The 18,728-nt window shown below is 38.4% G+C and overlaps 1 protein-coding gene across 2 annotated transcripts in view; it reads left to right on the plus strand.

Annotated features, from left to right (window-relative positions):
- npepps (aminopeptidase puromycin sensitive) overlaps positions 1–18,728 on the plus strand; it is a 125,791-nt gene that overhangs the window by 16,141 nt on the left and 90,922 nt on the right. For both annotated transcript variants that reach the window (XM_061224874.1, XM_061224866.1), the window contains exons 2-3: positions 4,586–4,670; positions 4,964–5,041. In XM_061224874.1, the coding sequence (XP_061080858.1) occupies positions 4,586–4,670; positions 4,964–5,041 (163 nt within the window). The remainder of the gene's footprint in view (positions 1–4,585; positions 4,671–4,963; positions 5,042–18,728) is intronic.

The following is an 18,728-nucleotide window of genomic DNA, read 5'->3' on the forward strand; positions in this document are numbered from 1 at the left end:
CCTGGGTCTGGGGCTTCTGAACCTGCCACAGGTGTCACACTTCTCTGATTTTTCCTGCAGCCGTTTGCTGAGGCCGGGCCACCAGACAGATGACAAAATGGCCAGCCATTTTGACAGTGTTGCTTTACCTGGCACAGAAGTTTGTCTACCTCCTGTTCCTGTTCCTGTTGGAGCTGTTGGAGACATTTCTCTGTTACTGGGAGAGTGGAAAGAACAGTGCTCATGTGTACGCCTCAATAATCTGCTCCTCTGTCTGATTGGTCTGGGGAGAGGTCTGAGGCACCGGTGCCCTTGACAGTGTGTCTGCAGTGGCTAGATTCTTGCCTGGTACGTGAGCAATGGAGAATTTGAAGTGCATCAGTCTCACACGAAAGGGTGACGAATTCTGGGTGACGGTTCATCAAGCCATTTTGGGCAAACGTTCCTGTAGTTCCCTGATGGGCCTGGATTTGTCAGCGAGGTGAGGGATGTATTTCCCCAAGTGATTGACTAAGCCCATGAATCTCCATACTTCACTCATGTTAGTGGGAGCCGGCATTTGTGCGACCTTGTCTGGGTCTGCTTGAACCTGATTTCCATCAATGATCTGCCCTAGGAATTTCACCTGTTTGGCGATCTTACAGTTCTGTGCATTCAGGGTCAGCTCCGCTCGTGCTAAGCGCTCCAGGATAGCGTACAGGCATTTGTCATGTTCATCCCGTGTTGCTGCGTAGACCAGTATGTCATCCATTTGGCAGACAACCCCTTCCAGGCCATCAAGGAGCTGTGACATTTGGCGCTGGAAGTGTTCAGGAGCGGATGAGATGCCAAACGGTAACGCCCAAAGGGCATGATGAACGTGGTCAGAATCTGCCAGAATCCTGCTTGGGCATCCCGTTTGGTGAAGATCTTGGCGTCTTAACTGCCCTAATGTGTGTTCCACACAGGGTAGCACATGAAGCTCCCACCGCACACTCATTTAGAGGGCTTAAGTCCACGCAGATCCGGACTGTGTCATGTAGCTTAGGCACCTCTACCATCCCTGCACACCATTCGTTGGTTCCTCAACACAGGCTATGATGTCCAGGTCATGCATGCGCCCAAGTTCTGTTTTGACCTTCCCCAGCAGGGGGAGGGCCACTCGTCGGGGTGTAGTCAGTGCTAAGGGCTGGGCATCAGGCTTCAGTTGGATGTGGTATTCACCTCCAGTTTTCCAACACGTTGAAAGAGGTTGGGGAAAGTTCCTCTGACCTCCTGCTCTAGGTCAGAAGACACTGCGTCCACCCCAGCCTGTGTTGGCCTAACCACCAATTAGAGCGGGGTGGCCTAGCAAAGGCGTAGATGTCCTCTTGAGTTGACTGTTCACCATGTAGCAGCATGGTCTGGACCTTACTTCTCATGTTGCGGGGTGTTTGGCTGGGGCCTTGAAGAACTTTAGCTGTGTGCAACAACGGGCCTGTTGACAGCTGGTGGTATAGACTTCCAGTATGACCGTGACGGTCTGCCCTGGTGTCTATTTTGAATTGGACGTTTGGTCTATCTGAGTCTGCTCCAACAGAGCCCAGAAAAGCAATCTGAGTCTAGGAGCTCTGACACTGTAGATTGTTATCTGCAGACTGCTGCGTAGTGGCCCTTTTTCTGACATTTCCTGCAGATCACATCTCTTTCTTGGATTCTCTTGTTGAATCTGGCCCTTTCATCGATTACATTATGTTTTGTAATTGTGTAAGCTTAGCTATCTACCGTTGTCACTTACTTAGTTTAAACTATCAAACTAGACACAATGCTCGGGAGTGGGGTTATTTGCTGGCAAGACGTTACCGAAACCCGACCACTTCTTCCGGTTGTATTCACACATTTTGTTGTTATCCCACTCTGACACCGTGACTTCGTGACTTCATTCCACTCCTCGCTCCCCCCTTTCCCTGGGGGATAAACCACTCCCACATAAATGACCATATGAATGTAACATATAGATCTCTGAGATTGTTTGTAGCCGCATTGTAGCCTTACATGATGCCGGTTGGTCACTTGATGAAAAGAATCATCTGGTGACATAAAAGTTATGACTTGGCCTGCTCAAAGACCTTAATCCGATTGAGCAAATCTGGGATTTGCTGGATACCATAAATCTATTTTAACATCGAAAGAATCTCTTTGAAATGAACTTCAAACCATATGGAATGGTTTAACGAGTGAAGAAATAAAAAAAAATATGAACGATTAAATGCTGTAATCAAAGCAAAGGGTGGCCACACTAGATATTGACTTTTCTCCACAAGAGACTATTTTTGTTTTCACAATATATTGTTATCTGTTTACTTATTTTCATCTACATGAACCAATATTGCATGAAATGAATACTTGAATAGTACTTCTTCATTGTGTTTAGTGTATAATCATCACTGCGCACTACTGTACATCTAAGATATATTGAGACGGGACTCATGAAAGGGTCTACCACATCTCCTGCAGAAGCCCAGTGGGTCCCTACCAGTATGGATGCTCCATGGCTGCAGTGGTGTGTACTGCCTTGGCTATGGGGTTTCTCACAGTTCTGGGGAAGGGTGTCAGATTCCCAGCCTGAAAAGAGGCGAGGTCGCATGGCTGCCTGGAGGTATTGGACCATGGAGGGGTCTTTTGCCGTCCTAGACAGTCAAAAACATTAACTGTACCCAGCGCTGTGTTAAGACAATGGGCTACAGGGGCTGCAGACCCAGGCCCCAGCCACTAGGGGGCCCCATGACAAAGCATGATTATCAATAGGAATTGCATTAATGTGATTGAAAAATATTATGATCGCTTGGTCTCTTTTGTCCTTTCAGTGTACCCATAGCATAGTGTACCATTATTCCTTCATGTTGCACTCAAGTGTAAACCACTAAAACTCTATGGTGTAAACCAGCGCCATATAACAAATTTATAATAGCTCGCTAGTAGTTACAGGCAGTTAACTGTGAAAATCTCCAGTCAATGGAAATATGAAAGCAGGGCCCAAAAAAGAAGACTTCAGCAACAGAAACAGGAGAGAGCGTTTGATTTGTTAAAGAAGACACCAAAATTAAAAAACGATTTTTTTCACAAAGCCAGCCGGTCAGGCCTGGCGCCACCGAGAAAGGAATATCTTTAGATGTTGCATGCTGGGGAGTTATTAGAGAAGAGTTGCGTTCCTACTGGCTCTCTCTCTTCCACGATCTGTGAAGAATTTATCCATCTAATGGGTCAACGGGTTCAATCTGAAATAATTATGCAGCTGCAGAAAGCCAAGTACTTTTCTTTAATTGTTGACTCTACCCCTGATTTAAGTCACATAGACCAGCTAATATTTGTAGTGCGTTATGTTTCTCAGGAGGGCTCTTTGAGCGTTTTCTGAAATTTTTGCCAATCTTTAGTCATACATGTGAGTCCCTGTTTGAATCTGTTACCAATGTCCTACAGAACATGAATGTTGATATAAAGAATTGCAGGGGGCAGTGTTACGATAACATGTCTAATGTCAGGGACAAGGGGATTGAGGGCTCGTATTCAGGAAATATGCCCACTTGCTGATTGGATTCCGTGTGCAGACCACTCCCTGAACCTAGTAGGATTGTGCAGTGTAGATTGCTGCAATGAGGCTAATTTGTTTTTTAGACTAGTCCAATCTATTTTTAACTTTCTCAGCCGTGCCTGCCCAGTGAAAAATATTAATGAATGGGCTAGACTCAAACGAGAATAAACGTGTCGAAACAGTGAAAGTGGACTGTCATCAACAAGATGGTCTGCACATACACATGCACAGGCAACAAAGGCTCTTCATTGAAATTACAGAAATATTTACAATACTCTTAACACGCATAGCAGAAGATGACACTCCTAATGCTGTTGTGCGTGATGAGGTGTGGTCCCTGGCCAAAAAAATGAATCAATTGGAAATGGCATTTCTAACTATATTCTTGGACACGGTTCTGCAAAGATTTCAGCCTATAAGCATGGCCCTCCAGAATGTTGCGTTGGACCTAGTTAACTCTGTGGAATTGATTAATTCACTCATCGATAATGTAATATTCTGACAATGGTGTAAGGTGTCTGCCTCTCTGTCGTTGTGCTTTGGGTTTTGTGGAATTATGCTATTCTCTGGCTGTTCAGTTGGGTTATTATGTGCAGTAGTGCTATTATCTGGTTTAGTAGGCCTACATGTGTTTTGGCTGCATAACAGTATTGCTTTGTTATTAAAGGTTTAGTAGGCCTGTGTGTGTTTTGGCTGCATAACAGTATGCCGTTCACAAAAAGACACGCTATTCAGTTGATGCTACCGTAGGCATAAGGCGAATGTATCTTATAGATCGCATCATAGCAACCAAGTTTTGCAAGGGGGAGAGAATTTGTTGTGACCGCGCCAATCAGCTTCAGCTAAGTTTAGCACGACACGTTGCAACATTAACACAGTCACTTTTGGAACAGATTTGCTACAGTGGCACACTTCAGTCTCACTGCAAATATTCAATGTCTTTATTGTGATTATGATTGCTGTATTCCTGTAATTTCTGTGGTCTCCTATTTATTTTTTCCTAATTCTTGAGAATTTACATTCTGTTGACCCTTCTCCTTTTGTTCTTGGGTGCAGGTTGTACAGTCTACAAGTCAGATTGTGATGAACTGTGCTGACATCGATATCATTACAGCATCTTTTGCCCCAGAGGGTGGGGAAGGTGAGTGCAGACAACATAATCTTCAATAAGTGAACACCTTTTGTTGCAAGCTTTTTCATTCAATACAAGCTGCTACGGCCTCAAGAAGCAAAAAGTCTTGCATAGTGAGGCAACACCAATTTGAAATTTGATTGACTACTTTCTTGCTGTGCCAATTTTGTTAATTATGTATTTGGGGAAAATATTTATTTTAACTATTTTACCTCACAGATTATTTTTCTCATCTGAGTGCAAGATAATATTGATAAATATTTGTACAAAAAAAAGAAACCTTTATCTTTTCGCTTTACCAGAAATAAACGCAACAGGATTCAACTATCAGAATGAAGATGAAAAAGTAACGTTGTCTTTCCCTAGTGCACTTCAGAAAGGTGAGTCGCAAAAAAATTTAATGAATTGTTGAAGACGGAATAATGTGGTTTGTAAAGAGCCCTGGATATTATTACTCATATTATTTAAGGTTTCTTCAGTCTTCAACTCTTCAGCCACTCTTTCCTTTGGTGCATCAAAGGTGTTTCATAGGTTAGAATGGAATGACCTCTTGAGCCTGTTGCCCAGTCTGATGATCTGTGAAACACATCACCCAATCTCTATTTATATGGATGTTGTTGCGATTTGCTCCCGATGAGCATTTTGATGATTTCAGGTAGGTTTCTGTCCGCCCAGTGAAGTGGGAGAAATTCACTATATTACCCCTTAATAGTGGCGCATTTCAATATCTTAATCTTGTTAGTAGAGTAATTTAAAAGCCTAAAAACAGATTTTTCGAAATCGATTAACCTATTTGCACAGCCTTCCTAATGGTTGTGACGCCAGTATCTTCACCTTGAAAACATTGGAAATGCAGTGTTTATGCAACTTCACAATCTCATTCCTTGACTGAACTCAAGGAATGTACTGTGTTTATTGCATCAGTATTGATGCTTAGCATTAGTATTAGCTTTGCACAAACGTTAACCTCAGCTTTCAAACTGTGTGGGCGGACAGAAACCAGTGGGAGAGCGGCAAGTGGAAAGTTCTGTGTCTTACTCTTCTTGTCAATCACAGAAAGTGCCATCCAAAATGCATTACTATGGAGGAACAAGTCTCTACCCCGGACATTGAACTGTTAGCTGTATGGCCTATGGCCATATGATTTGTTGCAAGAGTTTTCAAATGCCATCCTGCCTTCTGCATTTTCACTTTGTTTGTATAAACTGTATTGATGAGACGATTGCAAACTATGGCTGTCACTTTGAGCAGAAATTGCAAATATGTACATTTTAAATGCATATTAGTTTGAATATGTTAACTTCAGTAAAAATGTTTGACAATAATTATCGCGTTTGAGCACCTACTATCGACCTCCTAACGTTTCTATTTCACTTTGTTCGAGAAGTGAGCGCTGTTTACCATTAAAATATACAGGTGCATCTCAAAAAATTTGAATATTGTAGAAGTTTTTTTCCGTAATTTTTTTAAAAACGTGAAACTTTCATATTCTAGATTCATTACACATAAAGTGAAATGTTTCAAGCCTTTTTTTGTTTTAGTCTTGATGTTTACAGCTTACAGATCATGAAAATCCAGTATCTCAAAATATTAGAATATTACATAAGACGGGATAAAAGGATTTATATTACAGAAATGTCGACCTTCTGAAAAGTATGTTCATTTATGCACTCAATACTTGGTCGGCAATCATGGGGAGGACTGCTCTCACTTGACAGTTATCCAAAATACACTCATTGACACCCTCCACTAGGAGGGCAAGCCACAGAAGGTCATTGCTGAAAGGGCTGGCTGTATCAAAGCATATTCATGGAACTTTGACTGGAAGTGCTCTGCAACCAATTGTCAAGCCACTCCTGAACCAGAGACAATGTCAGAAGCATCTTACCTGGGCTAAGGAAGAAAAAGAACTGGACTTTTGCTCAGTGGAAAGTACATTTTGCATTTAATTTGGAAATCAAGGTCCGAGAGTCTGGAGGAAGAGTGGAGAGGCACAGAATCCAAGTTACTTGAAGTCCAGTGTGAAGTTTCTACTGTCAGTGATGATTTGGGGTGCCATGTCATCTGCTGGTGTTTTATTAAGTCCAGAGTCAATGCAGCCGTCTACCAGGAGATTTGAGAGCACTTCATGCTTCCGTCTGCTGACAAGCTTTATGGAGATGCTGATTTCTTGGTACCTGCCCACAGTGCCAAAACTACTAGTAACTGGTTTGCTGACCATAGTATTACTGTGCTTGATTGGCCAGCCAACTCACCTGACCTGAATATATATAGATTCTCTATGGGGTATTGTCAAGAGGAAGATGAGACGCCAGACCCAAAAATACAGACAAGCTGAACTTTCAAAGCAACCTGGGCTTCCATAACACCTCAGCAGTGCCACAGGCTGATTGCCTCCATGACTCATTGATGCAGTAATTTATGTAAAAGGAGCCCCAACCAAGTATTAAGTGCAAAATGAACATACTTTTCAGAAGTTTGACATTTCTGTATTATAAATCCTTTTTTTGATTGGTCTTATGTAATATTTGAATATTTTGAGATAATGGATTAAAAATCATATCAATAAAACAAAAAGGCTTGAAATATTTCACTTTGTGTAATGAACTTTTCCACTATATTCAAATTTTTTGAGCTGCACCTGTTAGTCCTGTAGAAATACACAAGCTGTCTAAATGGGGGGGAACAAACCTCATACATACACATTTTGTAATATTGGTAATTAAACATTATAAGACCAAAACATTATAAGACCTAAAAGTTACTAAAAGTTTCAGAATGATCTTACAAGAGGTTATGAGTAACGTATCCATAGCAAGCGAAACCCCAGGTGAAGTATTTGTGCTGACAGGGCTGGTGTTGAAATATGTCACATCAGTCACGGTTTGTAATATCAATCACGCAATTTATTAATTTGTTAAATTGTAATAAATGCACATTCATCACCAGGCGTATTATTGCGGTCCTAAACTAACAATCGACTAGCTTCAGTAGTTTGAGCAAGCAATCTAGCCATTTCAAGGGGTTTAACATGCAAACACCATAGGGAATTGAATGCTACAGTATTAGATATCAAATAATTTCTGTAGCTGTTGGTTGACTTATTGTAATGTTATGCCGTTTCGTAAGGTTTGCAGAAGATCCGTGTTTATTTGTTGACACGCGTATTCAACCTACTGGCAAACTGACTGTAGCTTTCCACTATGCTGTATCTACATAAAAATAAATGAAGCAGTACATCGTTGCACGAAATGTTGCAATACATCGTTTACATTCAATCCACAAGATAGTCGTTCAAGCAAGCAATCAATCTGCGGCCATTTCAGAGGTTTAAGAATGCAAACGCCTCATGGAATTAAATGCTAAAGTCCTATAGTTGTCATTTTCTGTATGTTTTAAATCTGTAGCTGTTAGTTCACTTATGGCTTTTCTATGTCATTTCTTCATCCATTTTTATTCGTTCACATGCAAATTGAAACTACCTGCAAACCGAACTTCACTTTCCGCTATGCGGTATCTACATAAAAATAAATAAAGCAATACATTATCATTAGGCTATTTATCCATCGGATATAGAAAGCAAAAATGGGCACATTCATTTCACCACCACGAATCAAATTGTAGAGACCTGCATTGGGATGAAAGTAAAATCATTAGACTAGCCGCATATGGTAAAACAAACCCGGTGTTATATTCTATCAGGCAAATATTGTGTGACAATGGAATTTTGAGTGCACAACCCTGTCTAACAAACAGCAGCATATTCACAGATTTCATGCCAATCTAGTCTATCAGGCAGAAGCCATAGAGAAGAGGGATGAAAACATGAAGAATTATAATTTTAACCAATGCATTTAAAAAAAACAGTCAGTTCTAGCATTTTCATCTCTTCTTTTGAGATGATCAGGGGAAATTCTGTGTTCACAAAGTAGGTGACAAGGAAAATTTTTCCAATCGTTATATCCTGATGTGTGGCAACTAGCTTTCTTGCCAAAGAGCATGCAGTCGTGATGGAACGAGAAGTAGATGGAGAGTAAATTACACAAATGGCACAATCGACAATGATGCTTTCGGAACTTCACGTCTGTTTACTTCCAGTTAGTTCGCTACCTGAGGAATTTGTATGCTCGCTTAGTTGTACTTTGACTTTTTAAACTGAGGTTTCTGTTTTAAAATATACCTTTTGTACATCATCTACATATTAATTTTACCCATCTTGGTTTATCCATGGCTAATATTTTTTTACAACTAACACAAAATGTAACACAAATAAATGAGAATTGAAAATGAATGAATTGTTTTACATTTATTAAGTTTTGGCTCTTGGCCTGGGCTTCATAAGTGCTTCATATCTTTGTTTTCAGCACAAACTAAAAAAAACATATAATCTATTGTAATAAAATTTTTGGATCGCTGACATTTCTTCATCTCCGTCTTGGGTATCAAGAGATGACAAAATATTGCAACGAAGGTGGAGCTGAAGCAAGGGTCAAGATGGATGGCGGTGTTCGGAAGCATGAACACTTCCTTGTCTTTTGGGTCACGCTTCTGGAAATCGGCAGCTATCTTTTCCTTAATTTATTTCACAACTGCTGTGTCCTCGGCAGGCGTTCTGCGATGAGACAGGAGTACATGCTTCAGTGAGAGAACAGCTGATGCTTTCAAGTAATTATCTTAGCTACTTTGAATTGCTTGAACATCCTTTATATGCAAATGAAATACAGTGGTGTGAAAAAGTGTTTGCCCCCTTCCTGATTGGGCCACCCTTAGCAGCAACAACTGCAATCAAGCGTTTGCGATAACTTGCAATGAGTCTCTTACAGCGCTGTGGAGGAATTTTGGCCCACTCAACTTTGCAGAATTGTTGTAATTCAGCCACATTGGAGGGTTTTCGCCTTTTTGAGGTCATGCCACAGCATCTCAATAGGATTCAGGTCAGGACTTTGACTAGGCCACTCCAAAGTCTTCATTTTGTTTTTCTTCAGCCATTCAGAGGTGGACTTGCTGGTGTGTTTTGGATCATTGTCCTGCTGCAGAACCCAACAATCCCAGCAATCACTGATGATCTGAAACATTTAAGTGTGACAAACATGCAAAAAAATAAGAAATCAGGAAGGGGGGCAAACACTTTTTCACACCACTGTATATCTCTGAAATATTTGAAGAAAAAAAGCCGCATATAGGCTAGTAGTCAAGTTGCCTTACTAAACTTCAAAACAAGTTATATACGGTGTGTGTATATATATATATGTTATGTATGCATATATATACGTGTACACACACACGCAAACATATACATACAGGTGCATCTCAAAAGTAGAATATCGTGGATAAAAATGTTTTTCCATCATTTAATTCAAAAGTAAAACTCATCCATTACACATAAAGTGAAATATTTCAAGCCTTTTTTTGTTTTAATCTTGATTACGGCTTATGACCAAAAATCCAGTATCTCAAAATATTAGAATATTACATAAGACCAATCAAAATAAGGATTTATAATACAGAAATGTCGACCTTCTGGAAAGCGTGTTCATTTTTAAATTGCAACAATGGACCCCACCCGCCAAGTTGTTTACCATGGGTGAGGTCAGTTGTTAGTAGTTTAGAAATTTAAATAAAAATGTGGGAAATTAATTAATAAATTATTTTTCATTAATTGTATGTATTCAGGTACTATTCAGGTTCCCTCACTCTGTTGTTAAAGATGGGGTTAATACGATATGTAACTGGTTGTTTTTATTCAAATTACTTTATGTTGTAGTTGAGCTCACAGGAGCACCTCGGTTTGTCATCCAGCATGATGGGTCCTGTCTATGGAGGACGCTTTGTGACATATTAATAAATAAATCCTTCATTAAATCCATCAATAAATACTTCAATATATCCATCAATAAATCCATTAATAAATAAATCCATTAATAAATCCATCAATATATACGGACATTTATGTATTTATTTAATCATTTATTTACCATTTTATTTTATTTATTTATTTTATTTTTTAATGATTTATTGACACTTTTATTTCAGGATATATTTATGGATTTATTTATGGATTTATTTAAGACTGGAAGACTGGAAGACTTTGTAGACAGCGTTGTAGAAATTGCAGCACTGACTGATTCTGATGTGGACGAGGTTGTGTGGAGCAACCTGCAGACGATTCTGCATCGTGCTGCATTAGAAAATCAACAAGGGAGAAGTGTAGGACGACCCTCTTATGAGATTCCTCTTGAGGTGTTGGAAACGTACATCCTGAGTGGCATTAAACCAGCAGATGTTGCTTGCCTCTTTGGTATGTCTACACGAGCTCGATTTTAGGATTAATGTAGCAAGCTACATTAGCCTACTAACCGTCTCCTGTTTGCCGTTCTCCTTTCCTCCATCTTTTTCTGACATCATTGCAGCAGTGACTGACAGCCTGTGCAGTCCAACCAGAACAGCTCTTATTTGCATGTTGGAGCATGAAATCCTTAAATATATCCTTAAATAAATCCATAAATAAATCCATAAATAAATCCATACATATATCCTTAAATATAAGTGTCAATAAATCATTAAATAAATAAATAAAATGGTAAATAAATGATTAAATAAATAAATGTATTTATTTCCGTATATATTGATGGATTTATTTATGGATTTATTTATTTAAGGATTTCATGCTCCAACATGAAAATAAGAGCTGTTCTGATTGGACTGCACAGGCTGTCAGTCACTGCTGCCATGATGTCAGAAAAAGATGGAGGAAAGGAGTATCGCGGACCTGCTGCGTGAAGCAGCAGATCGAATTGAACGGCAAACAGGAGACGATTAGTAGGCTAATGTAGCTAGCTACATTAATCCTAAAATCGAGCTTGTGTAGACGCACCAAAGAGGCAAGCAACATCTGCTGGTTTACTGCCACTCAGGATGTACGTTTCCAACACCTCAAGAGGAATCTCATAAGAGGGTCGTCCCTACACTTCTCCCTTGTTGATTTTCTAATGCAGCACGATGCAGAATCGTCTGCAGGTTGCTCCACACAACCTCATCCACATCAGAATCAGTCAGTGCTGCAATTTCTACAACGCTGTCTACAAAGTCTTCCACTGTTTCTATAATATTATTGAGTGGTACATTACCACTATCAATGGTATCTGCCAGTCTTAACATTTCATTTCTTAGCTCCGATAAAAACTCAATTTTGGTACCTAGCTAACCGGTAGTATAGTCACACTTGTAAAGAACTTGTAGACAATCCAATCCTAGCATAGGCCACTGCAGTCCAATCAGAACAGCTAGCCCAACTGAAACCCACCCCCTTATTTGCATGTTGGAGCATGAAATCCTTAAATAAATATAAATAAATAAATAAATCCATAAATATATCTTTAAATAAAAGTGTCAATAAATGATTAAATAAATAAATAAATAAAATGGTAAATAAATGATTAAATAAATAAATAAATGTATTTATTTCCGTATATATTGATGGATTTATTTATGGATTTATTTATTGATGGATTTATTGATGGATATATTGAAGTATTTATTGATGGATTTAATGAAGGATTTATTTATTAATATGTCACAAAGCGTCCTCCATACCTGTCTCGGCTGACCTGCGCACTTCTGTCAGCTCAATCAATACAAATTGGAAATACTACAACTCAATGCGATTTTTCTATCTGGTATGTACACTAAGTAAATTGTTTTAGTTTGTATCTCTGTTTTTGGTTGATTACATCTGTATGTCAGGCATATGTAACATGTGTAACAACGTACCCCACTTATGTGTAACAATCTACTCGGCCATGATTTGCAACGTCTGCAACGGCCTGTAGCGTCGTGGTTAAGATGAATTACTGGGACACGCAAGGTCGGTGGTTCTAATCCTAGTGTAGCCACAATAAGATCCCCACAGCCGTTGGGCCCCTGAGCAGGCCCTTAACCCTGCAATGCTTCAGGAGAGAATTGTCTCCTGCTTAGTCTAATCAACTGTACGTCGCTCTGGATAAGAGCATCTGCCAAATGCCAATAATGTAATGTAATGCTAGCTTGCCACAACAATTTTCTCAGTCAATAAGAATATCCAGTGGTTGCCCACATATAATCATATACGTTCTGATTTGTTCACAGCTAAGCACATGACAGTAGTTGAGAAATAACGCGATGCCAGTGACTGCAACCAAATGCATAAACCCACTACCCTGTATTAAATTGCCAAATTTGTTTGTCGAATATGACCCACAAGAACAAACTGACATTTCCCAATCTAGGAAGGATGTGTGATAATGACACAAAGATTTGCCTAAATATTTTAGCATGGCCTAATTGGGGGAATTAAAGTTCCCTGCCATCTCCCCTTTCTTGATTTGGTGGGTTGGGTTTTCATAGTAGCCGATGTGGGTGTGAGCATGATGAAGTCACCCAGAAATGTGAAAAGACTTCCGCTGAAAGATACATCATTGTACAGTACGCTGGGGGAGTGGAGGAGGGCGGAGTTTTAGCAGTTTCGTACCTACACTTCGAAAAATGGGACTGTGGTGGGACGGAGTCCACAAAGATTGGTTTCCATGACACACTCGTTGTCATGTTAGGCTATTTCTGACCACTTCCAAGATGGCAGTTAGCTCGGCTAACATTAGCTATTGATAGCTAACTATCTTGTTAGTTACTAGTCGCTAGCAATACAACTGTACAAAGCTATAATTAAGCAAGTCAACTTAAATAAATATATATTTGTTACCCCAACTTATGTTTTACTTACCTAGCTATCTATCTATCTATCTGATTTCGCAAAATAACTTAGGAACATTATGTCTTACCCTGGATCAATGGGTAACATACTTTACATCACAGAAAACAGCATCTATGGTTACTCTGTTGCTATTCTAGCCATCAAATGTCTATTGGTGTGTGTTGTTGGGATAGCTAGCTCTATGCTTCTATGCTTAGCTAGCTAGTCTATATTGGCTTGGTAGTAATGTTAACATTACTATCTAATTGTGTTAGCTAGCTAGCTAGCTATGTAATGTTAAATAGGAAAATTTAGCTACGATGGCAGGCTAGCTAGCTATGTTATTAAGTCCTGTAAAGCATATACTTTAAACCAACTCCAGCTGGCTAGTTGTCACCGCCAAGCTTACAAAACGACATTGCCTTAATGTAACTTTACCTCCAGATTTGCAGCTATCAACAGCTAGCACATCCGGGCATGAGGTCTTACATCTTCATTCTTTCACTGCCCGCCACCACATTAATTACATTGATAGCTATCATAGCTAGCACGATAGGCAGAGCTAGCTAGTAACCGTCTTCGATCATGATGTAACGTTAGCTAGTTTGAACAGTAGAATTAGTGTATGGTTGGTTGGTTGGTCACATGGCTAGCTAGCAAATATATATTTAGCTAACCTGTGTTGTCAGCGGCTATTGAAATGATCTTGTGATGGAGCTCCCCAAATCCTAACCTTAACCATTAGTAAATGAAAAAAACAACAGACCCTCGATCACAATGGAAAGTCTGACTTTCTTATTTTTATCCTTTTATCCGTTTTTTTAACTTCTGGCAATATTGCTATGGCAAGCTGGAAAGAAAAAAACGTAATATGCTCACACAACCCTACAGAAGTTTCACCACATGCAGTGCCATCTAATTCCAATGGAGGGAAGAAAGGTGAAACTGATGTAGGATTAGGTTGATTGGCAAAAGCCGAAAGACGGGAAATTCACAGAAGCACCTAGAACATTATCTTGACCTATGCACTGCCAAGGCTTCCAACACACATGCATTCATACCTGCTATGGGTACTGTCTACTTCAAACAACATGTACCACTGGGAAGGCTGCTGAGGATTCAATCAAATATTCTCTTTGTATCAACAAACAAATGGAACAGAGGAACGCAGGAGTTGATTAATTTCTGATTTTCCTAAAATCAATTCGGTACGTATTTTGTTGCTATATGTACTTGAAATATACCAATTGTCTTGTTACTTTCTAGGAATTAATGCTCTGTAAAAAAAATTAAGACGTAATCACTGCCAAATTACATAGGAACATAGTGTATATCTGAGCTAATGGTAGCAGCCATGAAAATCGGTGTTCAGACTGTACAACGAGAAAATCACAGCAGAGAAGATTTGTACATGTTTTGTAGAATTTGTGATTTGATTGATTTTACTTTCATTTGAACTATTAGTTTCTATTTTAAAGTGAATAGTTCAATTTGAAATGTATTTCCTGTTGTATTGTACTGCTTCTACTGATTTTTGTTAACACGGAACTCTTGAAAATGAGACGTCTCAATGAGTCTGTGAATAAATGATAAAAAATAAAAAAAATAATCTGAATTGTATTGTAGTCACCATAGTAATTGTCCTTTCCCCCCAAGATTTTGGAAAGTATTTGGGTTTTTGAAAAGTGCTATATACAATTGTATATAGAATCTTCTTTATTATTATTATCATTATTATTATCATTGTGTGTAACATCATTATAACATTATTATATGAGAATGGTATGATTTAGCAGTGCAACCCACATTAATATTTTATGTGGGCTCACATAGACATTACACATATACTCTAAATCAGTTTTGAAATAAATTTACCCACAACTGCACTAGCATTTATATTTTGAAGATATGAGCCTTAAAGCAATAGTTTACCAAACAAGTATCAGCTGATTTCTAATGGCAAAATTAATTTGCATTCAAAAGGATCTTTTCCATACATACATTACCTTGCTCAATCACACATGAATGGTAAAGATAGTAACGCCTTTGGGTTGAAATTGGATTGTATACACCACCGAGCAATACGCCTTCTTTGGTATGTCATGTTTTATTTACATTGTAATATCTTTGTCATGGTGCCTTAAATGACTTTGCAATCAGGGTTGATTTGCCAGAAGCACCTTCACATTACTGGTGTAATTCACTATTTTCTCCCGAGTAGCTGATGTTTTCATTAAAAGTGCACCAACAAGCAAAATGCACCAACACAAAACCAATGTAAGCTACGGCGGGAAAGAAAGAAACTGTCCCACAGCTTCACAGCAAACGAAATGGAGATATTGTTAGAGGACGCAGCATGTTAATTATTTTACAGTTTTAGGACTACGGTGTCCAACAAAACAAAGAAAGAACTATGGTTAAATGTCGCTCCAGCCCACAGAGAGAGTGGGAAATCGTCAGATTATAAATATCATTTAAAGTGCAACATGCATCCTTTGTTTTCATGCAAATAATAAAATTGTACATTACAGTCTCATTAATATGGTCTTTTAGTAATATTATTAGCCAACTACAACTGTACATTACATCGGCTATACATTAATGGCATTTGGCAGATGCTCTTATCCAGAGCGAAGGACAACAAAGTACAAAGTGCATATCCATAACCTGGGATAAGTGTGCTGAAAGACCCTAGAGGGAAGTACAATTTCAACTACCTGTAGAATTATTAGTGTACATATTGCTTAACAGATTGAGATGTAACTAAGAGCAACAGCTGATTTCAGAAGCTTGCGGTCGTAACAGTAGTGGGCACTAGAGGAGTGAGCTGACAATGTCGATAAGGTATAGCTAAGAGTGGTCCAAACCAACCTTACAGAAGTACCACTTACAGATTGTATACTTGGCTAAGAACATTTTGGGAAACACACTGAAATGTGATAGAGCTTAAGGTATAACTTATGAACGACGTAGCGTTAAGATGGCTTCGGGAAATGCAGCCCTATTTGGTTGTTTATTCAAAGAAAATATTCAATCCTCAGCAGCCTGCCCAGTGGTACATGTTCTTTGAAGTAGACCACTGTAGCTACAGTACCCATAGCAGTTATTAATGCCTTGTCAGTGCATAGGTCAAGATAATGTTCTCGGTGCTTCTTTGGATTTCCTGTCTCTTTCAGCTTTTGCCAATCATTATCACTTCTTTAAAACATTGTTTTTGGGTTGAATTTCCTGACTTTTTTGTCTTTTGCCAACCATTATGACATTATCTCTCACTTTGAATGGAGTTTTTGTGTTGAATATATATATATATGTGTGTATGTATATGTGTGTGTGTATATGTGTATATATATGTGTGTATATGTGTATATATATGTGTGTATATGTGTATATATATGTGTATATGTATGTGTATATATATATGTGTATATGTATGTGTATATATATGTGTGTATATGTATATGTGTATATATATATATGTGTATATATATATATATGTGTGTATATGTATATGTGTATATATATATGTGTGTATATATATATATATGTGTGTGTATATATATGTGTGTGTATATATATGTGTGTGTATATATATGTGTGTGTATATATGTGTGTGTATATATATATATGTGTGTGTATATATATATATATATATATGTGTGTGTATATATATATATATGTGTGTGTATATATATATATATATGTGTGTGTATATATATATATATGTGTGTATATATATATGTTTGTGTATATATATATGTGTGTGTATATATATGTGTGTATATATATATATATGTGTATATATATATATATATATGTGTGTATATATATGTATATCTATACACATACATACACACACATACACCGTTAAGTAATTGTATTATTCCTAGGGATGTTTTGCAGTATAAGCAGGACACACAAGTAGAGGGTTAAACTTCGCCTATCTCAAATATATGGCCATTCGTAGAGGTCCCCTGTACAAACTACAGGCGTAATGCTTTGGACTAGCACATGAGTTCAAGCAATCATGTAGTTCTGTCTAAAAACATTCATGCACTTCTACAGCTGTCAGTTTTGATATACTATTTTTTTATTTTGTGTGCATGTTTATGTTCCGTATTGCACAGAGTGTAAAATAAATAAATGCAAGAAAAATGTGTATGACTATGAATTACATTGCATTACATTACATTAATGGCATTTGGTCTGATACAAAAGGTGATATTTGAAGTTGTCTTAACAAATCTAGATATAAAAATACCAGGAAATAAAAGCTGAAATTTGGATCTGTCATCTCATGTACATCTTTTGACCTCACACTCAATTTTCATCAGTGTATAGAAAAAACAAAGGATTTGACCTTGCTGTTCCAATACTTTTGGAGTGGACTGTATAACACTAAGTGTTATTAGTTATTTCTTATACTTCTACTGCTGTAGCAGTGCTTACAAAGCATTGGCATTAATGTTACATAGGCCTACAAACTGAATTGAACAATTAAAAACTAAAACAGATCGAAACACAAAAACTGCATTTGTATTTCTTTAAAGTTTGTTTTGTTACAGTATGTAGGCTAGATTGCTAGATTTTAGTCTTACTGACACATGACCGTAATTGGGAAGGAATGCTTGGCATCAACACTGCATCTGATGGCAACAACTTGACGTAAACTAACCTTTTTTCTCTGTTATTCGGGCTGAGCCATATAAGCCTGCCCGGTTTGTAGTCTCTTGTTTAGCAACAGCTTCCCCACCACAGAGTTACAGTCCAACTGTATGCTGAAGTGGATTGTTTATGTGACTTGTACAAAGTTTACACACACAAAAACCAAAGCTGATCTGAAAGTCATTTATTTATTCTCCATGAAAGTTGCAGTGTTAGGAACACCGTGAGTTTGTTACATGAATGGGGATCTTGATCCCAGCCCATTGCAGAATCTGTGTACATTGTTGCACTTTATTTCCCTCAGAATTTGACAATATTTTTGAAACAGTCAGCCAAATTATGGGAAAACAATACAATGGGAAAATCTTGGTAATAGGAAAAAAAAAAAACTGGCAAAGTCATGAAACTGCCAAAAAAGGAGACAAAACCACCCACTTCTGACGGCCATAATTAACAGATGCAGTAAACCTCACTCATTCTTCACAAGTCCATGTACCGATGAGAACCTGGTCTATGCACACGTCTCTAGTTTAATTTGTTTATCTCCCAGCTGGCTTGTGGAAGGTGTAGGAACCGCATTTCCCACAATTCCACAGGACAATTCCCCGACGTCCACCCCGCACGTCTAGCTCAGGTCAGCCAATCCCATAATGGCGGGAGCAATAAACTTTCCCGTATAA

The sequence above is a fragment of the Conger conger genome, chromosome 2 (assembly GCF_963514075.1).
Source record: "Conger conger chromosome 2, fConCon1.1, whole genome shotgun sequence".
NCBI classification, from domain to species: domain Eukaryota; kingdom Metazoa; phylum Chordata; class Actinopteri; order Anguilliformes; family Congridae; genus Conger; species Conger conger.